Source organism: Pyrus communis, chromosome 7, assembly GCF_041283825.1.
Source record: "Pyrus communis isolate YQ-2024b chromosome 7, ASM4128382v1, whole genome shotgun sequence".
Classification (NCBI taxonomy): Eukaryota; Viridiplantae; Streptophyta; class Magnoliopsida; order Rosales; family Rosaceae; genus Pyrus; species Pyrus communis.
In genome coordinates this window covers 10563587-10587095 of record NC_142571.1, presented here as the reverse complement: position 1 = coordinate 10587095, position 23509 = coordinate 10563587, and the positions used below count along the sequence as shown (strand labels likewise).

At 36.1% G+C, this 23509-nt stretch overlaps 2 protein-coding genes, 1 long non-coding RNA gene and 1 pseudogene across 5 annotated transcripts; 3 read left to right on the top strand and 1 right to left on the bottom strand.

The window, feature by feature from the left end:
• Window positions 1–6778: 6778 nt before the first annotated feature.
• Window positions 6779–12696, top strand: LOC137735261 (vesicle-associated protein 1-3). 2 transcript variants are annotated; one of them, XM_088698027.1, is made up of 9 exons: window positions 6868–7056; window positions 7398–7468; window positions 7568–7649; window positions 7955–8070; window positions 8161–8322; window positions 8418–8459; window positions 11635–11712; window positions 11902–11979; window positions 12270–12696. In XM_088698027.1, exons 1-9 carry the CDS (start codon window positions 7005–7007, stop codon window positions 12381–12383), a joined length of 795 nt encoding a protein of 264 aa, XP_088554153.1. In that variant the 5' UTR covers window positions 6868–7004; the 3' UTR covers window positions 12384–12696. The 2 variants fall into 2 exon arrangements, with proteins under 2 accessions (XP_068330775.2, XP_088554153.1); XM_068474674.2 differs by lacking the exon at window positions 11635–11712 and having other exon boundaries at window positions 6779–7056.
• Window positions 12697–13673: 977 nt separating this feature from the next.
• LOC137735263 (Bifunctional inhibitor/lipid-transfer protein/seed storage 2S albumin superfamily protein) lies at window positions 13674–14440 on the top strand. The gene has a single exon (XM_068474675.2). The coding sequence runs from the start codon at window positions 13799–13801 to the stop codon at window positions 14192–14194; it is 396 nt and encodes a 131-aa protein (XP_068330776.1). The 5' UTR covers window positions 13674–13798; the 3' UTR covers window positions 14195–14440.
• Window positions 14441–15326: 886 nt separating this feature from the next.
• LOC148695706 (putative lipid-binding protein AIR1 pseudogene) lies at window positions 15327–16068 on the bottom strand (annotated as a pseudogene). The gene has a single exon (XR_015964896.1). The product of XR_015964896.1 is annotated as a putative lipid-binding protein AIR1 pseudogene (transcript).
• Window positions 16069–20564: 4496 nt separating this feature from the next.
• LOC148695705 (uncharacterized) lies at window positions 20565–23010 on the top strand. The gene is made up of 2 exons (XR_015964897.1): window positions 20565–20853; window positions 20958–23010. It is a non-coding gene; the product is annotated as an uncharacterized LOC148695705 (long non-coding RNA).
• Window positions 23011–23509: the final 499 nt, after the last annotated feature.

The window sequence follows — 23509 nt, the reverse complement described above, 5'->3', positions numbered from 1 at the left end:
AATCAACTGTAATGTCGAGATGGTAGGGTGGCAATGGGCCTCAAGGCAGACCAACATAACTGCGTACAAGGTTGCATAGCCCTAGACAGAAACTGAAAGCTTGGTACGTTCACCAAGGTCTGGGCGATCATTGAAATTGCGCTTTATGATCACTATGAGAGGCTACTTAAGGTGAACATGAGAATTTGATGTTCAATTATAAACCCAAAAAACCTGCAATACTTATCGAAAACCGTCGATATAAACTCTCCGGCATTATCCAGTCTGCTAGACTTTATGGGATAATTAGGGTGGTGATCCCTTTAAAATTGGCCACGAGGTTTAGTAGCAATGTGTATGGACAAACATGTGACCAGTTTAACAATTAAATATTTATATGGTCCGCATTTTGGTTGGATTAGTCCACATATATTCCCTTGAATCCACTGTGAAAAAGGTGATTTCGTATCTTTGCGAGGGATGATCTAAAAATCCAATTTCCCAAATGAGCGGGTTTTAGCAAAGTGTGCTTGTAAGCATAATATCCTTACACCGGGTAAGGAGATGCGCTGTGGCATCATTGTTCGACCTAATTGTCCCAAATGGTCGTGCCAAGGTAAATAAATTGCTCAATTACTAGGCTTTAGGCTGGCCATATAGGGTGTGTTCCCAGTTGGGAGACAACCCATTGGCCCCAAAGCAAAGCTTCAGGCTAATTTTTGGAGGTGGTGCAAAGATATTTCACTTTATTTTCTTCAGTGGTTTCAATCATGATCATTGTTCTCTCGAATATCCTTAAGACTCAACGACGTTCTTTTGGAATAAGGAAAATATAAGGTCTCTTAAATGGTAAGTTAGTACCATTCATACAACGAGAAGTGTGCCAATGCTCTTAATCAAGTTGGATAGATCTGAAGTTGTTGCTAGAGATGTGATTTAGGCATAAAGTTAATGTGCGTAGTATCGCATTCATCTAGACAACTAACATTCCCATATTCGTACCTAATCATGTGTTTAATTGAATTCAGTCACATGTATACAAGAAACATGATTCAATTAACTCGTATTTAAGGACAATATCAATAAGATTATCCATAACGAAAAACAAACACCAACCTTGAATCTAAAAACATGGAAAAATGTTCACAAAGTAAATGGTTTACTGAGAAGATTCGGCCAATAAGGCCATCCATGTCAAAATTTTGTTCTTCCAACAAAGTTTGGTGGAGCAAAATTAGTTTCATATATTGACTATGAGAATGGTACTCTTCAACGACATTGGTAGAGGCACGAACATGTGTTTAACCAATGATTTATTCCATCAAGACGGAAGTAGATTCTGCAGGGTTGAGGTTCAGTAATATTGTCCCTTATTCTTGAACTTTTTAGGTCTTAGTTGCCAAGGATCACACTTTGGGCATGATGCCACACCTTGGCAGACCTTGATTCTACCATAGGTTGTAAAAACAAACCCGGAATTGGATCGTGAGAGAGACAAACCAAGACTTGGGTTTGGTAGGCTCCAGCCGAAGCTAGAAAGGTCTGTTCGGTAGGCCTCTGCCGAAGCAGAGCAATACCGTTCGATACATCTTTACTGAAGCAGAGCATGCCCTTCGGTGCATCCCTATTGAAGCAGGTTCGCTAGGCTTTGACAGAACAAGGTTAAGCCATTTAGTAGACTCCAGCCGAATTGGGCCTATACCGTTCTCTCACGTTTGTCGTAGTAATCAGATCCGAGAATTTGGTAAACTTCTACTTTCTACATTGCTATTTCAGGAACGAGTTAGAAACAAGGAAGGACGAGAAAAATATTCCCCAGTCAAAATTCGATTGGATTTATAAACTTCAGAATTGTAGTCATTCATGGACGTAATCACGGTGTGGTTCAGGCAATGTCTTTCATGATTAAACGGTCCATAAGAGCAAGCCAAAGAGCCATGGAATCCCTGTTCGAGAGTACTTCCGTAGGTAATGCTTCAGGCATAAGTCGTCGAATAAAGATCATGGCGAAGGCTTATTCAGCTTTTCCATGCCATTGTTGGCTACAATGGTTTCTCAGCTACTTGATAGTCAAGTGAAGATTCACATCTTGTACCCTACATAAAGTAGTTTCTATTAGAAAAGTCCAAATCAGGAAAATATGAGCATCAAAATCAGAACATTTGAGTTCTAAGACATGGTGAAAGATTCAGGTTTTCATGAGTGTATTGTTTTATGAAAACTTCAGGTTCAAAGGCACTAAATTTGAAACTACAAGTTCAATTTAGTTTATGAACATTTTGTTCATAAAAGAGAGGTTCCTGCAAGAACACATAATACAACATGCTGATTTAAATGTAGTGGATTTGAGTTGCTTCGGGAACTCAAATGTGAGCGCTTCAGGACTACGAAAAGATGCCAATTGTTCAAAGAAGAGAATTAAAATATTGAACCGTTAATGTCCAAAAGTGAGCTTCATGATAATAATTTTGGATTTCTTGTTAGATTAATGGACTGCTGGTCACTTTAAATTAATACAATAGATTGAGACTATTTGGGGTCAATCATAGAAGCAAAATAATATAAAGATTCAAGCCTATGCACATAAGTCATGTTGGCTGTAAGCCAAATAGAAGGCAGCCTAAAAAAATTTGGGCTCAAATTTGCTGCAGGCAGCCCCAGCCTAAGCTGGGTTGTGGGCCAAATCAAAAGGGAAACCCAATTGGACTTGGTCCGTGAAAAGAAGCAGCCCATGCTGCTAGTTGTCTAACCAGCGTGAGCTGGTGTAGGCACGGGTCCAAATTATGCTGGGCATAAGATTGTTCGGCAAGGAGTTGCCAAAAGATGTTCATTGTCCATTGAGTTTCAGGACGCCAATGATGGTGGCTGCACGATGGAGGGTTGAGTCAATGACTGCAAATCGTTATCTCTATCTCGGATTCAGCTGAGAGAGGTGGAGGTGATGGTTCCTGCAGGCCTGGGTGTGTATACTAGTAAAAATGGGTGCTGGGATAAATCTTGCATTTTGGACCCGACCCGACCAGTTAATATTAATATTTGGGTGAATGCTTAATGGGTCAGGTCGCTAACGGGTCACTTTGGGTTAACCTGTTAGACCCGTTAGCACCTATTAGCACCTGATAGTTGAGGATGCACCTGGAAAGGAAAACGGTCTAAGAGACAAGGTTTCTCATGGGCATTCCATCAAACAGTTGGTGGGCGTAGTCCAAGTGACCAAATTTGGCATACATATTGATGAGGTGGTTGGTGACAAAGAGGTCAGGTAGGTGGATGAGGTTGTGGGCGATCATGTAACGATGCAAAGAGAGGTCGTCTTGGAGGCGGCAGTGGCAGGTATAGGTGTGGAAAAGAGTGGCGTAGGTTTGGGGGCAGTGAAGTGGTGAGGGATGAAGGGAGTAGAAGAGTGAGAGTGCTTCCTAGAGGTGGTCGTGTGTGGCGAGAACCCGCACTTAACCAAGCAGATCATTATCATTGGTTTGCACGTGGAGCAGGGTGAAAGATAAGGTGAAGGTTGTCTGATGAGAGATGTGAGACACGAGGGTGAAAGCACATGGGCGTAACATGACACTTGTTCGTGTGCGGCTTCCTCCTCGACCTAGGCCTCCCAAGTAGTCAACAAAGCCATTGACAGCACCAACAAGGAAGCTCATTGTCTGTTTTTATTGGGTTGGGTTATTATGAGGACATCCTATTCCGTTAGTTAGTCCGATCAGTGTCTTGGTGAAATGTATGCATTATTGCATTACTTTTGTCTTGGTGGAATGTGGTCAGGAAAATGTTACAAGAACCTGGAAACTGAAGTCTACAATCTCTGCATCTATACTTGATTAACAGACAGATGATTAGTTGCTTTACATGTTCATCCAAAAAAAAAAAAAAAATGTTAACGGGTGAAACGGGTGACTCGTTAGCTTAACGGGTCGGTTCAACCCGACCCAAACCTGATAAACCCAACCCTTTTACCGGTCTATGCTGGGATCCATCGAGCATTGATGGGATGCAGGGAAATCTTAGAAACGATCTGCCTCGTAGTTGCGACGACCAAGATAATGGTCGAATTCAAGGTTGCCACCAAAAAATATGGTGAATCTCGGCTCTGCAGGTCACAAAGCACCAAAAATGGCGTCGTTCAAACCATAGTGGTTCTGTGCGTCTGGTTTTGGGACAGAGCCAGCTCGTCTCAGCTCTGCGGCTTCGCCTGAGAGCGATTTTTTTTTTCTTTTCGATTTCTAGGGTTTTCAGATCCAAAAATAATCATGCTTTTATTTTATTATGATTATTTGACTCACAAATTCCACATAACGATTTATAATTGCATAGTGCATGAATGTGTATGTGTGTGTGTGTGTGTGTATTGATAAATATATGAAACATATACAATATATATGTCAGAAGCTAAATATCAATGTAGGGGTTTCATGCATCATGGTGAATGTTTTCATGCTTCATGGTTGTTTCAAATATCTTCATTTATTTTAAGCGTACTTGATTGGCAGAAAACAACAAAAACCTTTGAATTTGTAGAAGATCATTATTGGAAAGCCGGAATTACATCTCCAATGCATTGTACCATGTTCAACACAGAAAAATTAAATTGAATCAATAACATGTAGATCAATTCAATAAAATAATAAATTAATCATAAAAAGAATGATTAAAACGTAATACTCCCCTGATTGAATATCAAACTCTCTTTAGAGCAGCATCAAGAGCGTGCTGATAACATGTTGTATGCATAATTCACTAAACAATTATGGAGGCTAGAGAAAGAAGAGGTCCGACACATAGAGAGAGAAGAGAGAGATGTGTAATTGTGAGGTGTGTTTTATTCCACCCCATTGTGCCTTTATTTATAGTAGTAGGGAATGTTAATTCCTTACTCTAATAGGATTACAACTCTAATACGATAATATCTAGTCTAAGAAATACGGTAGAATCCCATAAGGATATCCTAGATATGTTAGGATTTACACAATCACATTCATAATCTAATAGGACTGCAACAATACTTGATTTATGAGGGGTATGAATGGAAAAAGAGTTGTTAATTTTTAAGCTAATTAATACAATGGAAGCCACATGACACACAATGAATGACAAAAGTAAATAAGAAAAGGCAAATGGGAAAGGTGGTTAGCATTCGTCATAGAATTTTGGCTGATGTTAAACATGCTTGTAGTTGGAATGTGAAAGTGTAAAATCATGTGTGCATGTAATTAATAAGGGTAAATTGTCATTTGACCCCCTTAACTAACAACCTAGTTTAATTTGACCACCTCAACTATTTCTTTGGTAAATTAATGAAGTACTTTTTTAAATTAGTCAATTGATTTCCTGTAAGGCTCTAAGGAAAGCTCGGGGCAGGTACGGTTTAGAATTGATTTCCTTTGGAATGATTTATCTATAGGCCCAATTGGTCAACACCCGAAAAAAAAAAAAAAAAAAAAAAAAAGAAGAAGAAGAAGATGTATCTAGGCCCAGGGTTGTTTGTGTGTTTGGGCCTCCTCTTCCTTGTAGTAAGAAACTGGATTCAAAGAATAGTAATAGAATTTAAATACCCAAACTTTGTTTAAAGTACTAAATAAATGAGAGTAAAATTTAAATTTGATCAATAAACTTTCATTTTAGTTTAGATTTCACTTGTAAACTAAAGTTCTATTATTTTTAGTCCTTGAATTTCGTGTGAATTTATCATTTTGATGAGATACGCATTCTACGAAAATAATTTCAACTATCCAACCATCAAACTTGTTTGTATATGCTTCAAGATCGCATACACCAAAAATCGCAGCAAACAAACATTCAGAGATCAAGTAACGAGACAAAACTTTTCAATGGTTATCAACAAAAAATTACGATTTAACAGTTATTTTAACTCCGATTTTGATGATTTTTTTATAGGTACACTCCTTGACCTTATATGAATACAATGAATGAATTTGATCTTCAATTTAAAATATTTACACTAGTGGATACCACAAAATCTTATGTTATGATGATTGATGAAAATTGAGGATTTTGTAAAAGGAATAATATGCAAGCTTTGAGTTCCATTGGCAAGGTTTAAACTTTTGAGAAAGGCTTCACAACCTTGAAAACAAAAACTCTTTCATTTTGCATATCCTTGCACATTTAATATTTTGTAATAGACTAGTAGTGTATGGATGTTTGTTTATTAGGCTCTTATTTTCAAGTGTAGATGTATTACTTAAACGACAAATATGTTTTAATGTTTTGAAGTAATATTTATGTGGCAATGTGTGGTATGTGAAAATTTAAGAAAAAAAATACATTTTTCTTAACGGGTCATAGCAGATCATAACGGATCGGGTCACTTTAAAGTGACTCGACCTGTTAAGGATTTGTTAAGATAACGGGTGTGACACGATACAAACCGTTAAAATAACAGGTGTTACACGAAAACGACACGAACACGACAGACACGATCGGTTCACATGTATTTGATGGAGGCAAACAATCTTTCAGATCTAGGTTTTACTTGTTGTGGGCCGACTACTTTTGGGCTTTTCATATTGTACGTTCTTTGTTATAGCTTTACTTGTACTTCATTGCCCTTTTTATATTGTTTATTACAAATAAGTAAAAATTACCTCCTGCCAAATTTCTTTCAGGCCAAAAACGCCCTTCAGAATAAATTCATGCAAACATAAAAAACATAATAAGAGCTTAAATTTAGAAGGGCACATTTGCCATTCCATCTCTCACCAATCAGGCCTGGAAGGATGGAACGGAAAAGCAGAAATTTAATTAAAAATTCTAAATCCTAAAGTCAGCAATTGAACGTCACAGGCTCCCTATCCACCGTTGGATTGAGATATACTCTTTCAGATCGACGGTATAAGATTATCACAGAAACTGTTTCTCTCCATATTTTTTGAATCACGGAAACTGTTTTCTTGTGCTATTTCTTCTTCCCATCTCTCCTTCCTCCTCCTTGCTCGGATCATATAATTTCACAAACCCCTAATTTTTTTAATTCGTTTTTAGTTTGAAATATCCAGGCAATGAGTACTGGAGATCTTCTTAGCATTCAGCCTTTAGAGCTCAAATTCCCATGTAAGTTTCTTTCTTTTCTTTTCTTTCGTTTTTTTTTTCTTTCCTGTTTGGTTAGCAAGAAAATCTCGGAAAATTGAGGGAAAACAGTAATTTGGAATTCCGTGTTGGGTTTTACTGGAATTGGAATGATGCATTTTAAATTCTGCAAAATAATTATAAGGATGGGTTTAATTGTGCATATAATTACGATTTTAATCTTTTGATTACCAGAAAATTAGAAGCTGACTCTGATTTAGCTTACTGATGCTTACTTATTATGTTTAGGGATCGATATTTGTTTGGGAAAATTGTCCAATTTTGTTAATTTTATTTGGTGGGTTTGTTTTCGTGTGGTGTAAAAGTTGAAGTGAAGAAACAGAGTTCATGTTCCTTGCAATTGACCAACAAAACAACTAATTATGTGGCCTTCAAGGTAATTTTTCGGTTCCCCTTAAATTATGATATTGGATTGGTCTGAACATATGAGGTATGGACTTGAAATGTTTAGTGTTTGGATATTGTGATTGAATAGGTTAAAACAACCAATCCGAAAAAGTACTGCGTCCGGCCCAATGCCGGTGTTGTCTTACCCGGAACAACATGTGATGTTACAGGTGAACACATTCAATTGATTTTAAGAGTATTTGGTTCTTTAGCTTTTCTGATATCTTAATCTTTTATTTCATGGTTCAAAGTTAAACTCTGAGTACTTGTTCTCAATTATATTCATTTCGTTGTTTTCATCGTTTTAGTTGTTAACATTACGCTCAATTATTTTTCTCAAATTTTCTCTATTTTCCTTGGGTAGGTTCCTATAGTTTTTTTTTTTTTGGGGAAAGCGTTGATACTTTTATATAAATCATTAGACCTATCAATTCTTTATCGTAATGGTTTCCTGATTTAAATTTGACTTTTGTAGTTACAATGCAAGCCCAAAAGGAGGCCCCGCCAGACATGCAGTGCAAGGACAAATTTCTCCTTCAAAGTGTTGTTGCACTAGAAGGTGCAACTACGAAAGACATAACTCCTGAAATGGTTGGATGATGCTGCTAACACATTTTATATAGAGGTTCTGTTTTGGGTTTTATTTTATTCACTTTAATCATTTTGCGAATTTGTATATAGTTCAACAAGGAGGATGGTAAAATTGTGGAAGAGTTCAAATTGCGGGTAATCTACTTTCCTGCCAACCCCCCATCACCTGTCCCTGAAGGATCTGACGAGGGCTCCTCTCCAAAGGCTTCAGTGCTTGATAATGGGAATCAAAACACTTCCTTGTTTGATGCTGTAAGAGTCTCTCTTTTGCAAGCTTTCAAGGAGGTTTGAAAACTTTTTGAATGTCTGGGAATACTCATTAAGTTTCATTTTACATGGAAAATTAGGTATCAAGATCTCTTGAGGAACCAAAAGAGAAGTCGTCAGAGGTCAGATGTCCTTACTATTATATTTCACTAGCATATGGGCACACCCAAAGTGTGTGAGAATTTTTTTTATTTTTGTTTTTGAAGTAGAAGGAGAGAGGAAGAGAGTGATAGAGAATGTGGGAATGAGAAGTTTTGTTTTGTTTTTGTTTTTGTTTTTTCGTTTTTTGTTTTTTGTTTTTTGTTTTTATTTTTTATTTTTAGATCAGAGACATGTTAGGATGACATGTAGGTGAGGCTTTGAAAAAAAATACAGCAAAATTTGGTTGTGTGAAATTACATGTCTGCCCCATATTTCTTATTCATGTTTTGTTTTAATTAGAGGGTTAAATTGGTAATTGCATAGGGTTTTGGTTGACAATGATTTTATTAATTAGTAGAGATAATTATAGTCGCTTTTGTTTCATTCTCTTGCATTTAATTTAATTTGCATGAATGGGGTGCTAAAATCTTGAATTTGGGGTGCTAAAATCGTGCAACTGTAGACAGTTGAAAGAATGTACACTAGAATGTCATTGCTAAAATATATTCACCAATGGTGTGTATTTTGGAGTCACATCATAGTGGTGAAGTTTGTCTTGAAACATGCCTAACATACCAAATTCATGAATGTATTGAATGACAATGTACATAGAGGTTAGTAAAATTCGTTAAAGATTGTGATTTCCAAGTTTTGATTCATTTTATATGGTTTCAGTGGTGGTAGCAACATTCAACAATATTTAGAAACTAATAGGTAGTCTGGAAGTATTTTCTTGACTTTCTTGCGAGGGAGCCATGCTTAGTTTTCTCTAGTGTAAAGTTCACTTTTTGTTTAATTGGAACCGCTGTCATAAACTTCACTTTAGTGACAGTGCATGAAACAAAAGCATTCAAAAAAAAAAAGTTAGGATGGAGGAAGTGGAAGGATTGTGGGATAGAGTTCAACTTTGGGCTTCTTTCTGGGTTTCAGTTGAGTTTCAGGATATAGCACTGTTGTGATTTACGACTCAAAATTATAGTGATGGATACGAATCTGGAAGTGCTGATCGACGAATCGGGAGAAGCAGAGAAGCAGCGTTTGAAGAGTTCTAGCATCAGGCGACCGGTTGGTGGTGGCAGCTAACCGGTCGGGTACAGTCAAATTTGTCTCGCATTTCCATTTCGTTTTTGTTGTCCTATTTAGGCTAGTTGTGTCCTACTTAGGGTTTTTAATTTGTGGGATTTGGGTTGTGAGTTCAAACACTCTTTGGAATCTCCATTTGTTAGTGAATTTCCTTGCCGTGCTTCGCCCGTGTTCTACTTGAGATTTTTTGTTTCTTTACTTTTTCCTACAACATTGATATTTGGTACTTTGTTAGAATTCTTTTCTGCTTGCGCATAAAAGTACAATTGTTATCACAACTCAAGTTACGGCTTGGGCTTTGCTTGCCAGTCATGATGAAGCTTTTTGTGTCATCGGCCAAATTTGATATTTGAATAATTCAACGGGAGGAATGATTTTGGGAGTTTGTATATCTTTTGGTTGTATTTGAGGCAATGTTTGTTCACTCTGATTTTGTCATAAGGTGGAGTTTGATGTTCGAGAGTTTCATGAAGTGCTAGTTCGCACTTTTGGCTCGTATTTATTACAAGTATGTTCGAGCTTTGTTTGGATTTTGTCTCGTATTTGTTATTTCCATAATGGAATTTGTTGGAGAAGGTATTGGAGGAAATTTCAAGTTTTGAAGACTCGTGAAATTTTTGAGTAGTGGAGATCAGTTTTGAAAGAAATTGGTGATCACTTTGCATATTTATTTGTTATCCCAGCTTGTATATGATTTGGAAGTTTGCTAATTTCTTTCCAAGGTGGAGATTGTTGTGATTTATGGTTCAAAATTAGTGTTGCTTATAAATATGGAAGTGGCGACTGATTGGACGATCGCTCGGGAGAAGCAAAGAAACGTTTGAAGTGTTGTAGCATCGGGTGACTGGTCGGTGGTGCAGCCGACCAGTTGGGTACGGGCAGATTTGTCTTCCGTTTCTGAGTTCCATTTATTGGTGTCCTATTTAGGTTAGTTGTGTGCTATTTGGGTTTGGATTTGAATTCTTGGTTGTATTCCTTGCTTGGTGGAGAGATTTTGTTAAATACCTATTCGATTAGGATTTGGATTTACTTCCAATGATGATTAGGATTCTCATTGTAACCTAAGTCCTATGCACTGGTTTATTTTGTGTGCCGTCAGTGTAGAGAGTTTTCTGTCTTTTGGTTGGTTAGGGTGGAGGTCATCATTTGGAGTCATGAGTGTGGCAAAATCATGGCTTCTTCGTTTGACAATGAGAGTCAATTTGTGAGTTTGTTAGAGAGCAATTTGGGAGAGACTGTCTGTTTGTTTTGGGTTCTCTACTTGTTTGGTCTTGGGTATGAGCGTTCGAACTCTTTTACACTCTCCGTTTGTTTAGTGATTTTTTTTTTGCCGTGCTTTGTCCGTGGATATTTGGTACTTTGTTAGAATTCGCTTCCACTTGCGCATAAAAGTACAACAAGCCCTTCTTCCTCATTCATGCGGATTGGTGGGCAGCAATCTCTTCAGATCACTTTTATTAGCATAGCTGTTTTGTAATAATTTTGCTTAGGTTTATAGGACCTTGTTTTCTGTTTTGGCTAGGGGATCTTGTATGCAATCTAGTGGACAGCTTGTCCACTACTTCTTGTACTCTCGACTTATAGTTAGTGAAAAATCTGCGTTTCTCATCACAAAAGGACGGTGCATGTGGTTTATTTTTACATTTTAATGGCTACATAAGGTTTTTGTCCACGCCTCACCACTATTCTTCTAGGGAGCTTCTATTTGTTTTTTGACCAACAAATCCAGATTAGATTAAGAGTTTCTTATTCATGTTAATTTTCTTATCTTTGCATACTAGTTTTTCTAATTATTAGACGATAGAGAGGGACAGAAAAGTAAATTACTGTTAGTTTATTTTAAAAATTAATTTTATAGACGGAAAGTGATATTATGAAATCGAATGGGTGTTTGGAGCAAAGTTGTGTGCAAATTGAATTACCCTTCTGTCAATCCGCATCATTATGCAAGAATCGCTTGAGATTGTCTAATAGACTGGTCTACTCTATGTCGACCACTGGATACAGAAGTACAAATAATGCCTTCGGATTACCTTGCTTAAGTTTCTTACGTTATGTATATCCTTTCCTCAGGCATCTCCTATGATTTCCAAGTTAACTGGAGAGAAGACTGCTGATTTGCAACAAATTCAGAAGCTATGCCACGAACTGGTATTGTTTAATTCTAAGTTGTGTGCAAATTGAATTACCCTTCTGTCAATCCGCATCATTATGCAAGAATCCCTTGAGATTGTCTAGTAGACTGGTCTACTCTATGTCGACCACCGGATACAGAATTACAAATAATGCCTTCGGATTACCTTGCTTAAGTTTCTTAAGTTATGTATATCCTTTCCTCAGGCATCTCCTATGATTTCCAAGTTAACTGGAGAGAAGACTGCTGCTTTGCAACAAATTCAGAAGCTACGCCACGAACTGGTATTGTTTAATTCTTACTTAGTTTTTTACGTATATCTAAGCTTCATGCTTTTGATTGTCCCTATGCGAACGGTTCTACTGGTATGTATCCCCATTTAACTTCATCAGCTGTCGATCGTCGTAGCAAAAATCCTTGAGAAATATAATGTCCTTTTTATGATTAGTTTTCTTGTTTGTATTTAAATTGTTGGGTTCTTTATGCTTCCGTTCCACTTTATTGGAAGTTATATTTCATGTTTGTTTTCGTTTATTTCCTTTTGGCAATAAGAGAAATATTTTCACTTGAGCAGGATGTGTTGAGAAAAGAAAATAGCAAAAACAGCGGTGGCGGATTTTCATTATTGTTTGTGGTGCTGTTCGGTCTTTTAGGCATCTTGGTTGGCTACTTCATCAACAAAACATAGAGAAGCTGGACCGTCGATTAATCAGTTGGATGCTGGCATAATACTGTGGTGCTCCGCAATTTCGGAAACGTTTTAGGGATGCTTAAACTCTAATGTAAAAAGTTTAGTGATGATTAATTTGGCACTGTTTTGAGCAGATCATTTTTATCTACATAGTTGAACAGATGGGTTTAGAATCAAGTCTTCTTATCCAATGCTTGCCTCGAATGTTGATTGATTTGCAGATTTTGAGATTATAATGTGATTTGTTGGTCGGATTGATCACCTGGTTTCTTTTAATAAGATAATATTAGAACAAAGGTGTTGCTCTAAATGGTGTTGATAATACCAAGGTTTATGAAGTTCTCTGGCCAAATTATAATTTTGATCTCCAAAGTTTTGGCGAGGTTGTCGCTTAACATTGTTGTCTAGTGGTGTTTTTTTTTTTTTTATTTGCGAGCAAGAGGTCTTAAGTTTGACTTCCGCGAATAATGAGTTTGATATTAAACTATAATCGTTGACTTTGAGGTGCTTGGCCCAAAATTCATCCTAAATTTTTGGTGAGGTTCTGCTTCTGTGTAAAGCGAGTTGGGACCGAGTCCCATATAAGACGAAGCAAATCCATGCGCAAGTCATCATGTTCATGATGGCAGGAGGCGTCTCTAGTGACCCAAATCTCGTCAAGTTTGGGCAATTTATCTAATTATTTATACAAATTACATGCTAAACAATAAGAAAAGCCAAAAAGAAGCGACAAAATTGAACAACAAATCAAACACATATATATATATATATATTAAGAAATATATACGATGAATATACATCATTCGCAAGAAGTGGTACGTGATAACCACATTAATTAAAATATCGTGTATTTTCAAATAAACGTACTCAATTTGGATTCATCACTTCTTTCGTACCCTTGACATTCAATGGCTACTCGTCAATATTACAATTTAGAATCGTTTCAAACTTAAGAGAAAGAGAACATATTAGACAACCAACATAATCACTGGCACTAGAATGCTTTTGCCAGTTGAGGACCTTGAGGTTGGGGACACTAGAGTACAATCTTATAGAAACCAAAACGTACCATATTTTGCTCGCTTTCAACCACAAATGAAAAGGATGCAAGTGATACCAACCACCCAATTGAACAAAAAAAATCTAACTTCAGCCCCACGCATGGACCCTAGCACAATTTCAGCCTTTAATCCTAACAATTAGATGTGCTATTGACAGTCCTCGATTTCTAGCCGGTGAGGCGTAAACCGCACATTACATAAATGGTCATAAATCATTCATGCACACAAGCGTGTAGCTACTGAACTTCGTAACATTTCTCTTAACAATTATTTTATCATTTCATATTTCTATAAATATTCAGCCCCCGGTGATTGTTACCTTCAAAATTGTGATTTGTAGTGACAGCAGCAATGGACTTTAGGTGTTCCAAGGACGTAGCTCTTTTCATTCTCTTCAACATCATATTCTCGTCCCTCAGTTCCTCTCATAAGGTTCCATGCCCTCCTGCAAGTCCTTCCTCGCGTCCCTCTATTCCAAAGGAGCAAGCCAAATGCCCGAAAGATACCCTTAAGTTTGGTGTTTGTGGGAGTTGGTTAGGCTTGGTGACCGAGGTTATTGGGACTAAACCCAGCAAGGAATGCTGTACCCTAATAAAGGGTGTCGCAGATCTTGAAGCTGCATTGTGCCTCTGCACTGCAATTAAGGCCAACGTCTTGGGAATAGTCAAGCTCAATGTTCCTGTTGCTTTTAGTTTGCTTGTTAATGCATGTGGCGGAAACGTGCCACAAGGCTTTGTCTGTGCTTAATAGAACTCATCAATCTCAACCTTGATTTGAATTAATCACTGTTTGACATGTACTCATTCATAGTTTCTGTTAATTTGTTTCATCGAATAAACCAGATTCAGTTAGGTGTGTAATTTACATTATGCATGGTTTAGCTATAGCCAAAACTTTAATGAAAATGACTGATGTGCGGAAGGCAGGCTCATGCTTTCTGTGTAATTCCAGGGTGTATACAAGCGAAAGAAAATGATTTTCACTCAGCATTAATTTTCCCATGCACACTATGTTTATTTAAGTTTTTGATTGAATAAAGCAAATGAGAATGAAGGGATGGAAATAAAAAGAGGTGAAGAATAACGGGTTTTTGCGCAAGTATCACCATGTCACCTATAGGGATATTTTCTTTAATTAACTTCATGCGGCTGGTTCGAATCAAATTGACTCCAAAATAATACTGCCTAAGTCAATATGGCATTGGTTGGGGGTTTGCACCGCACCAGTTCGGCAATTCTCTTCATACCAGTTTGAAAAATTTTAATTTGAATAAATTAAGGTGAGTCCCACACTCTCTGGCTAACCTACAAAAAAAGGTTGAAAGTTCACTGTAAATGAAATATTAAATTTTTGTATAATTTTCACTTCAATTCTTCAACAACCCTTGGTAAAATCCAACCTGAAATCAACTTCTCCCTTTCTCTTACCAAACTCCAACGCCACTAAAAAATGCTTTTGACTTTGTACAAATTGATTCCAGCGAGCCCTAAGAAGTGAATTGACAAAAATGCCCCTCCACGTGAGGGCTGCGTGATATATTTTAACGGAAAATTGGATGGAAAGTAACGTAGGTGGTAGATTCCAATAGTTAAGAGAGCTTAGGTGGTAAAAATAAAAAATTGAAAATTGAGGTGGTATTGACGCACATGTTTGCAAGTTCAGGTGATGCTTGTGCAAAATCTCCAAGAGTAAAAAAGTGTGCAAATATCATTTGCTAAATGAAAATGCTTTTTCACCCAACTTATGTTGTCGAATAGTGTTGAAGATTGTTATGTGAATTTAGATCTTACATTTCAAGCACTGTATTAACTTTTTTCGTTGTTGGTTGTCAAAATGAGAAGAAATATAACTGAATAATCAATAATACAAAAACCACCAATGCTCAAGGACTGAAAAGATAATAAGTTCACAATCCAAAGGGAAACACAATAAACACAAGAAAATGCTCCTTGGAGGGAACACTCTACATATCAATTACGATTTGAAGGAAACATGCACAATGTATTAATGCAGCCAAAGACTAGTGCCCTTTGTTATTTTATTCACACAAAGCTGTTTAAGGGCAGGTACTTACGTAGTATGCAGATGAGAAGATCATCGTGCATGTCTCTAAGAGCATTGGAAGCCATTCGGGACAGACTTGCCACAGTAATTCAAAAGCAAGCTCAAGGAGACTGGCACGTCAAGATTGATGCCCAAAACGTTGGCCTTAATTGCAGTGCAAAGGCACACAGCAGCTTCAAGATCGGCAAGTCCACCAATGAGGCTACAGCATGGGGTCTTTGGTGGGGTCCCCACAACAATGGTCACCAAGTCATTTAACAAGTCGGCACATACCCCTAGCTTAAGGGTGTCCTTAGGGCAAGAAGCTTTAGCTGGACCGTTTTGGGGGCTTGCAGGAGGACATTTAGGGGTTTTGGGGGGTGGTGGTGGTGGACATTTAGAAGCATGATGGTTTGCACTGACTGTAGTGAAAAACACGATGTTAAGGGAGATGAGAAGAGCAATGGTTGCAACTGCCTTAAAAGAAGCCATTTTTGTACTAAATACTGATATTCCTTAGGAAGTGACTGATTGATATGCTTCCCAAATGGATTTTTAGGTGGCGGATATAGTGAAAAGAATTAGGGTATTTATAGGCCTTTTACCATTTTTGAAGTCTAAATTTGTCAATGAAACAATGTGAGCACACAGCAGAGTGTTTTGGATCCATCCCTGTCACTTGCTGGCCTGCCGTGCAACTTGGAGAGCAAGGCCATATTTCAAATTTGGAACGTACTGTGTATTTGTTGCTTTCCGATATATAGCACCAAAACGAAAGGAAAATAGTTATTATCAGGCACAAAATAAGTCTAAACCTCTTAATTATTAGTGTCCCATTTCCAAGAATCAAGATTCTCTTCTGACTAAAGGCTCTTTGTTTTTTTTTTTCCTGAAAGAATGAAAATCAGGGGAGAGGTACATATCAGCTTGACAACGATCTTGGATGCGTGGATAAATGCTCTACCGACAATTTCCTAGTGAGGGGTTTTGAAAAACTGGTAAACTAAAGTGATAAACAATCCCACTGAAACCTTCCGTGATTCTATTCTACTTGCCCACTAGCTTCACATGCGAGGATGCATGTCAAGACTGTCCTACATAACAAAATTAATTATAGCTTGTCGATAATTATTTTATTTTTAGTTTTTAGTTTTCACTAGTAAATTGTATCCGCACGTTGTTGCGGGAGCGAAAATATGACTATAGATTATGTTTTTAACATATAAATATGCAAAGAGTGTTATAAATACTAAACATAAAATGGAGCAAATATTTTTACAAAGCTATCTAAATTTATATAATTTACAGAAAAAACATTATCAAATGTCTTATTATCAGTATACAAGAATGGTTAACCTAGTATTCCCCCTTGATAGTGATCCTAAAGAGCCCATTGTTTATATACACAAAAAGAATGGAGAATTCATGTTAAGATCAACTGTTTACACACAAAAAAAAAATATGACTTAGTACTTATTTATTTTGGATAACACATGCCAACTTCCTTTAACACTTGAGCAAAAGTTTTTTGGCTGAAGCAATCACTGCAGGAAAAACAGTATTGATATCATCCAAAAAAAGAAAAAAAAGAAAAAAAAAGGACGCTAAAAATGAAAGAAAAAGATGAGAAAAAGCAGAAGCCGAAAGCAAAATGAAAGGGAAATAAGACAGCAAACTGCAGGAAAGAGAGAAATAAAAGAGAAGGGTTTACAAACATACGATGCTTTATCACATTTTTTAATATTTTTTTTTGTCCTGTCACCAATTTTTTTATTATTATTTTATTTTTTTCTGGACTGAAAAAAGAGAAATTTTTAGTTCTGACGGGAATACGAATGGTACACCACCTGTTTTTATGTAAGTGGTGAAAAATTTTAATTTTTAAGTTATTAACATTTTAACATATATATCTCATAATTTATATAAGAACACGTGATTTATCACCTCGGATCACTCCGGGTTTAACTCATACTTTTTAATATTTTTTTTTTGCCTTACGAAAGAGATGTCTTGCCACACCGGTTTAACTCACATTTTTCAAGATTTTTTTTGCCTTACCATCAGTTGCTTTATCACATTTTTTTAATATTTTTTTCGTCCTGCCATCGATTTTTCCTGCCATAAGTTGCTTTATCATATTTTTTTAATATTTTTTTGTCCTGCCACCAATTTTTTTTATCTTTTTCTAGACTAAAAGAAAGACTTGTCGTGCCACACCGGATTTAACTCAATTTTTTTTGGATTTTTTTGCCTTACAATCAGAGAGGCAGATTCTCTGTCCTTCACTTTCCATATGGAATCAAAGTTAAGACACGTTAATATTTTATATTACTATTTTTTTTTATTTTATCATCTTTATAAAAAAAAAAATATTAATGTAATTTAACAATGACTATACAAAATAGAAGAGCACGAAAAAGCATAGAAAATGGAAAGGCAGAGAATCTGCCTCTTACCATCACATGCTTTATCACATTTTTTTAATATTGTTTTTTGTAAGAATTCTCATAAAAGCAGAGCAGGTGATGCCGGGTTTAACTCACATTTTTTAATATTTTGTTTGCCTTACCATCAGTTGTTTTAAAAACAGTTTTAAACGGAAAATTATAATCTGAGTTGTTTTCTTTTTGTAAGAATTCTCATAACCCTGAACAAATATAAAAGTTTACTGCAAGCTTGGAGGCTAATCGGGTCACATTCTCCTTCCTCTGCAAACAAACAAATCAAAATTCGATGCCGAAAACTATTTTAAAAATATATATAATTGTTGTTTTGCTTTTCTTTAAAAAAACAAAAATGCAAACAAAACATAGTCCCTCCGAAAAGAAAACAAAAAAAGATTCCATCCAACAAAAGATTCATGAAAAAGAAAAAAAATTATATACCTTGATGATAAAGAGCTTGCAAAGCCGCAGAGAAAAACTGGAAATTCGAGCAACAACTTTTGTTGCAATTAGAAATCAAAGTAGATCAGAAAAGTACACCCAAAACTTGGAAAAAAAAATTAAATCACACACAATTAGAAAAATAGAAAACTCACCGGTAAACGTTTGATTTTATCCTTAACTTTTTTTGAAATCAAAAATCAAAACACATTAGAGAACCTCACATAAACCACGAAGAAGAAAAAAAAAAAAAGAAATCTCATATGGCAAGAAAACCAAATAACTCACCAAGACCCACAGCACTAACCCACAAAATCAGCCAAAAGATACAAAATAGGGGAAAAAAAGCTAAATCTGGAAGAGAGAGTAAAAGAGAGCAGACGGGTGGAAAAGAAGAGAACCATTGGACTTTCAAATAGGTATAGTCTTATTTTACACTTTTTATCTTCATTTTGATATATTATGGGTCGAATGACCAAAGTTTTGAAAATTGTCCAAAATCGTTTTTAATGGAAGGACCAAAGTCATGGATGGTGGACAATCTTAGGGACCATTTCTATTGATTTTCAATCTCAAAGACCATTTTTATTGATCATGCAAATCTGAGGGACCATTTTGGATAAAAACCCATTTTTTGTGTTCAAGATACATAAGTAGTACATACGAGAAAATAACGATGAAGAAGGGTGGTGTAGGGAGAGGAAGAAATAAAGAAAAATATGAACAAAATAAAATCTTGAAAACGAAAACAACTTAAAAATAATGTAAATATTCTATATCCTTCAGTTCTCCCACATATTTCCCATACCATCATTTCTCCTATGAATTTCCATTTTATCTCATATACAAAAACGAAAACTAATAAACTAAAAACCGAAATGGTTATCAATGGTCTTAAAGAACCTTGCATAGATTTCTAAGTAGTTGAGATATGCTCTCATTATCCATTTGAATTTAGGATAGAACCTCAACCCTTTTGGTCGCACTGCATAAATTCTTCCCTCAATAATATCTAGCAGCAGAATGGCTAAGAAAAAAACTTGATGAATTCCCCTTATTATAAAGATTTAATAATTATTATGGTTCAGAACAAACAATCCATCTGAAAATCTTATTCAATTTGCAAAGGAAGCTCTGCATCCACAAATCTCAGATATCATAGGCACTGCGTATCCTTTGATGCATGGCACGGAACAACTTGGGACTTATTAGAAGAAAAAAAGATCAAAAGTAGGTCCGACCTCAATTTTGGAATGGTGCTTAACTTACAACACACGCTCTACTATTTATCCAGACGATAATGTAGAGCAGAAGTTGCATTATGGGCCTCAGGATTAGAACAAGTGCTGAAAATTAATACTATTTCTTAAGTTTGCTTAAATAGAAAACATAAAAGCTAATGAAATATGAAAAGCTCTGTTTCGAAGCGCCCATGGAGTTAGCATGTATATACTGAACATGGGATTGAATTAGGGAGGAGGGGAGCGATGGCAAATTTCTTTTTTTTCGTTTGGTTTTCAGTTATTTAAATTTTATTCATGGGGTTAGCTAGCATACCTTCTGAACATGGGATTGGACTAGGCGCGTGATGTACTTTTTTTTTTTTTAGGTGGAAACTGGATACTTCGTTAAACATCAACAAGGTAGTATATTAAAACGATGCATGCATATGATGGAAGTGATTTTTGAAAAAACTTTACCCGAGTAGACGCATGGTGAAGGAAAAAGAGATCACACATGCTTTCATGCCCGATAAATTAACTCGCAATACATCAATCAACACGAAATTTAGACAAATCATCGTTAATGCAATCCATGATCCATGGTGCTTAATAACCACATATTAGATTAAGAAATTGTTATTAGCATTCCAAAATCCTTATTATCCAATGTAAACTTTCTATGTCTAGAAAGAAAAATACACTTATAAAAAGTGGAAAATGAGATTTTTAGAGTGTCAGTAATAGTTCCTCAAATTAAATATTGGTAAATTAAATAATTCCTTAAATTAAATATTGGTAAATGAGATTTTTAGATTTTTATTACTCCTTGGGATGTGAAAGGACGGGAGTCGTTATTTAAGGTTTTGATAATTAGGAGAGAAGAAGGAAATTATAGAGTCTAATTAGACATAAGCTCTCTCCTCACGGTTGGTTTTGGGTTGTCCCAAGGTTTAATGTTTTCGTTCATGGGGATATTGAAGGGCTTAGACCTGGGGAAGTCCTTTGGTCTAAATTTGTTTGGTCTCTGTATAATTGGTTTGTTGGATTCTATATCTGCGTTTTATTGCAGGATTTGGATTGTTTTGGTTTCATTGTCAAGAGGATTATTCTAGTGGTTTGGCGGAGATGGGATAGGATTCGGACAAAATGGGTGAGTTTTAATTTTGTCCTTTGGCGTTCCATCTGCTTTTCTCTTGCTTGTGAGTGTCGTTTGGCTTCCCAAGCTGCGTTGGGAGCTAGTCCGTTTGAACAGGAGGTAGGCTCTTCCAATGCTGACTATTTTATTATGTGTGGTTTATTAGATAAATATCGGTGGTGGCATAATTTTATGAATCTTATCTCTAATCTTTTTATCGTTAGACAATCTGAGGATGTTGTTAAAGCTGGGCCTAGTGGTGGTGCCCTTCGTGCCATTGTTGGGTTGCTAAGTCTGAGAAAGAGAATCCGAGAGGTAACTGCAATTATGGAAGAGTTCGGTAAGAGAATCCGAGAGGTAACTATGATTATGGAAGAGTTTGGTTTTTTTGAAGAATTAGATTGATGAAGTGTCTTGTGTGGAATTGTAGGGGTATTAGGAGAAAGGATTTTCCTAGTAATTTTAATTTTATTTGTAGCTTAGCTAAGTTGGACATTTTTTGTTTGATGGAGATTAAGGTGGCTGTTCATAAGGTCCCTAGGAATTTTTATTCCAAGTATTTTGATAGTATTTTTTGCTATAATCCAATTGGCTAATCTGGGGGCCTCTGCTTATGCTGGAATAGTACTAAGGTTTTTGTTAGTATAATTTCTTCCTCTTCGAGATATATCCATTGTTCTGTGAAGGACTTAGTTACTAATTTAAAGCGATTAGTTACTTTCATTTATGTCTTTCCCCCCAAAAACATATGCAGTGTGACTTGTGGGAGGAGGTCCTCATGTTAGATCCAATTTATAGCCCTTGGTGCTTAGTAGGAGATTTTAACAATATTGTTGATCTTTTAGAGAAGGTTGGAGGTAATCAAACCCATACTACGGACATGAACAATTTTATCAATTTTCTTAATCATGGCAACCTTTTGTCTTTAAATGTGTCTGGAGTTCCATTGTCATACGGATCATACGATTGTTTTCGAGAGATTGGATAGGTGGTGGCTAACCCTTTATGGTTAAATATGTTCCCTAATTATCATTTGCATAACTATCCTATTTTTGGTTCTGATCGTAGTCCTATTTTATTATCTTTAAATTCTAGCGAGGAGAAGAATAACTACTTCCTATTTAAATTTGAGGCTATGTAGCTTAATCATCCTCAGTTTAAAACGTTTGTGCAAAATTCTTGGCATTGTGAACCTACTATTAATCCTAAAGATAAATTCAGAATGTGTGCTGGTAAGTTTAAATTTCTAGTTTGTAAGTGGAACAAGGACACTTTTGGCAATTTAAAGGAGAAAAAGAAAGAATTGTTAAATGAAATTGATGAGTTTCAAAAGCAAATTATGAGTAACAACTCTGCTGATTTGATGTTGGAAAAATCTCTTCGAGATGAATTGAATCATGTGTTTGTGAAGAAATTATGTGGGCCCAAAGAGTTAAAACTAATTGGCTGCAACTTAGGGATACGAATACAAAATTCTTTCAAACTGTGGCTACTATTCATAAGAAAATGAATGAAATTACAAAAATCAAAGATGAGAATGGTTTTTGGTGGTCTATTGGTCAGGTTTTTGTGCACGATTTTAAAAAGCATTTTTCCTGTGGCAGTCCTCCCTTGGTTGCTGACCTAAGTAATTTAGCGGATATCATTCAACCTTGTATTTCTAATCATCATAATGAAAGTTTGTTGTCTGTAGTTACAGATGAGGAAATTTGGGATGTTGTAAGTAGTATTGGACCTCTTAAAGCCCCGGTCCTGATGGTTTGAGTGCGGCCTTTTTACATGGCTGCTGGGACCAAATTAGATACTGTGTTTCTTGTTTGGTTAAAGATTTTTTCCATAATGGTTCTAGGTTAAGACTCATAAATTAGACTAACATCGTTTTAATTCCTAAAATAGATAATCTGGAAACTGTTACTAACTATAGGCCTATTAGTTTGTACAAAATTATCACAAAGATCATAATTAAGTGACTAAAACCTTTATTAGATCTTTGCATCTCTCAAAATCAAGGTGCTTTTGCTCTGGGTAGAGCCATTCAGGATAATATTCTTATTGCTCACGAAATGTTTGCTAGTTTCAATAGGATGAAGGGAAGCATTGGAGCTATGGGTGTCAAGCTAGATCTGGAAAAGGCATATGATTACCTAAACTGAGATTACATTCGGTATGTTCTTCTTAGATTTGGTTTTGATAATCGTTGGGTTGAATTAATTAGGGAATGTATTACTTGTCCTTCCTTTTATGTGCATATAAATGGGCGGCCTCATGGTTATTTTTATCTAAAGCGTGGAATTAGACAAGGGGACTTTTGACCCCTTATATCTTCATCATTTGCATGTAACCATTAATTAGACACCTCAATACCCTTACAAATAATCCAAAGTCTCATATTGGTATTTTGTCCTCACCTAGAGGATTTAAAATCTCAAATCTAGTGTTTGCTGATAATTGTCTCTTGTTTGCTAAGGCCACGCCGAGGGGTGCGAGGTATATTCTTCAAATCCTTAATATGTTTTCTAAAGCGGCAGGCAAACAAATAAACTTTCATAAGTCGTCCTTGTATTTTTCCAAGAATACCACTTCTCCAACCATAATTGATATTGCTAATGTTTTACATATTCAACATAAAACTACTATTCGTAAGTATCTAGGAATTCATAACATTGTTTTCTGGAAAGACCAAGTTAATGGTAATGAGTTACTTAGGGTTAAGCAAAAATTAGCTGGTTGGAAAGCAGGTACTCTTTTGAAAGCAGGGAGGCTTACTTTAATTAAC

Coding starts and splice junctions, on each gene's coding strand:
- LOC137735263 (XM_068474675.2), top strand. CDS start 13,799: ATGGACTTTAGGTGTTCCAAGGACGTAGCTCTTTTCATTCTCTTCAAC.
- LOC137735261 (XM_088698027.1), top strand. CDS start 7,005: ATGAGTACTGGAGATCTTCTTAGCATTCAGCCTTTAGAGCTCAAATTC. Junction 7,057..7,397: donor TTTAGAGCTCAAATTCCCAT/GTAAGTTTCTTT, acceptor GTGGTGTAAAAG/TTGAAGTGAAGAAACAGAGT. Junction 8,071..8,160: donor AAGACATAACTCCTGAAATG/GTTGGATGATGC, acceptor ATTTGTATATAG/TTCAACAAGGAGGATGGTAA.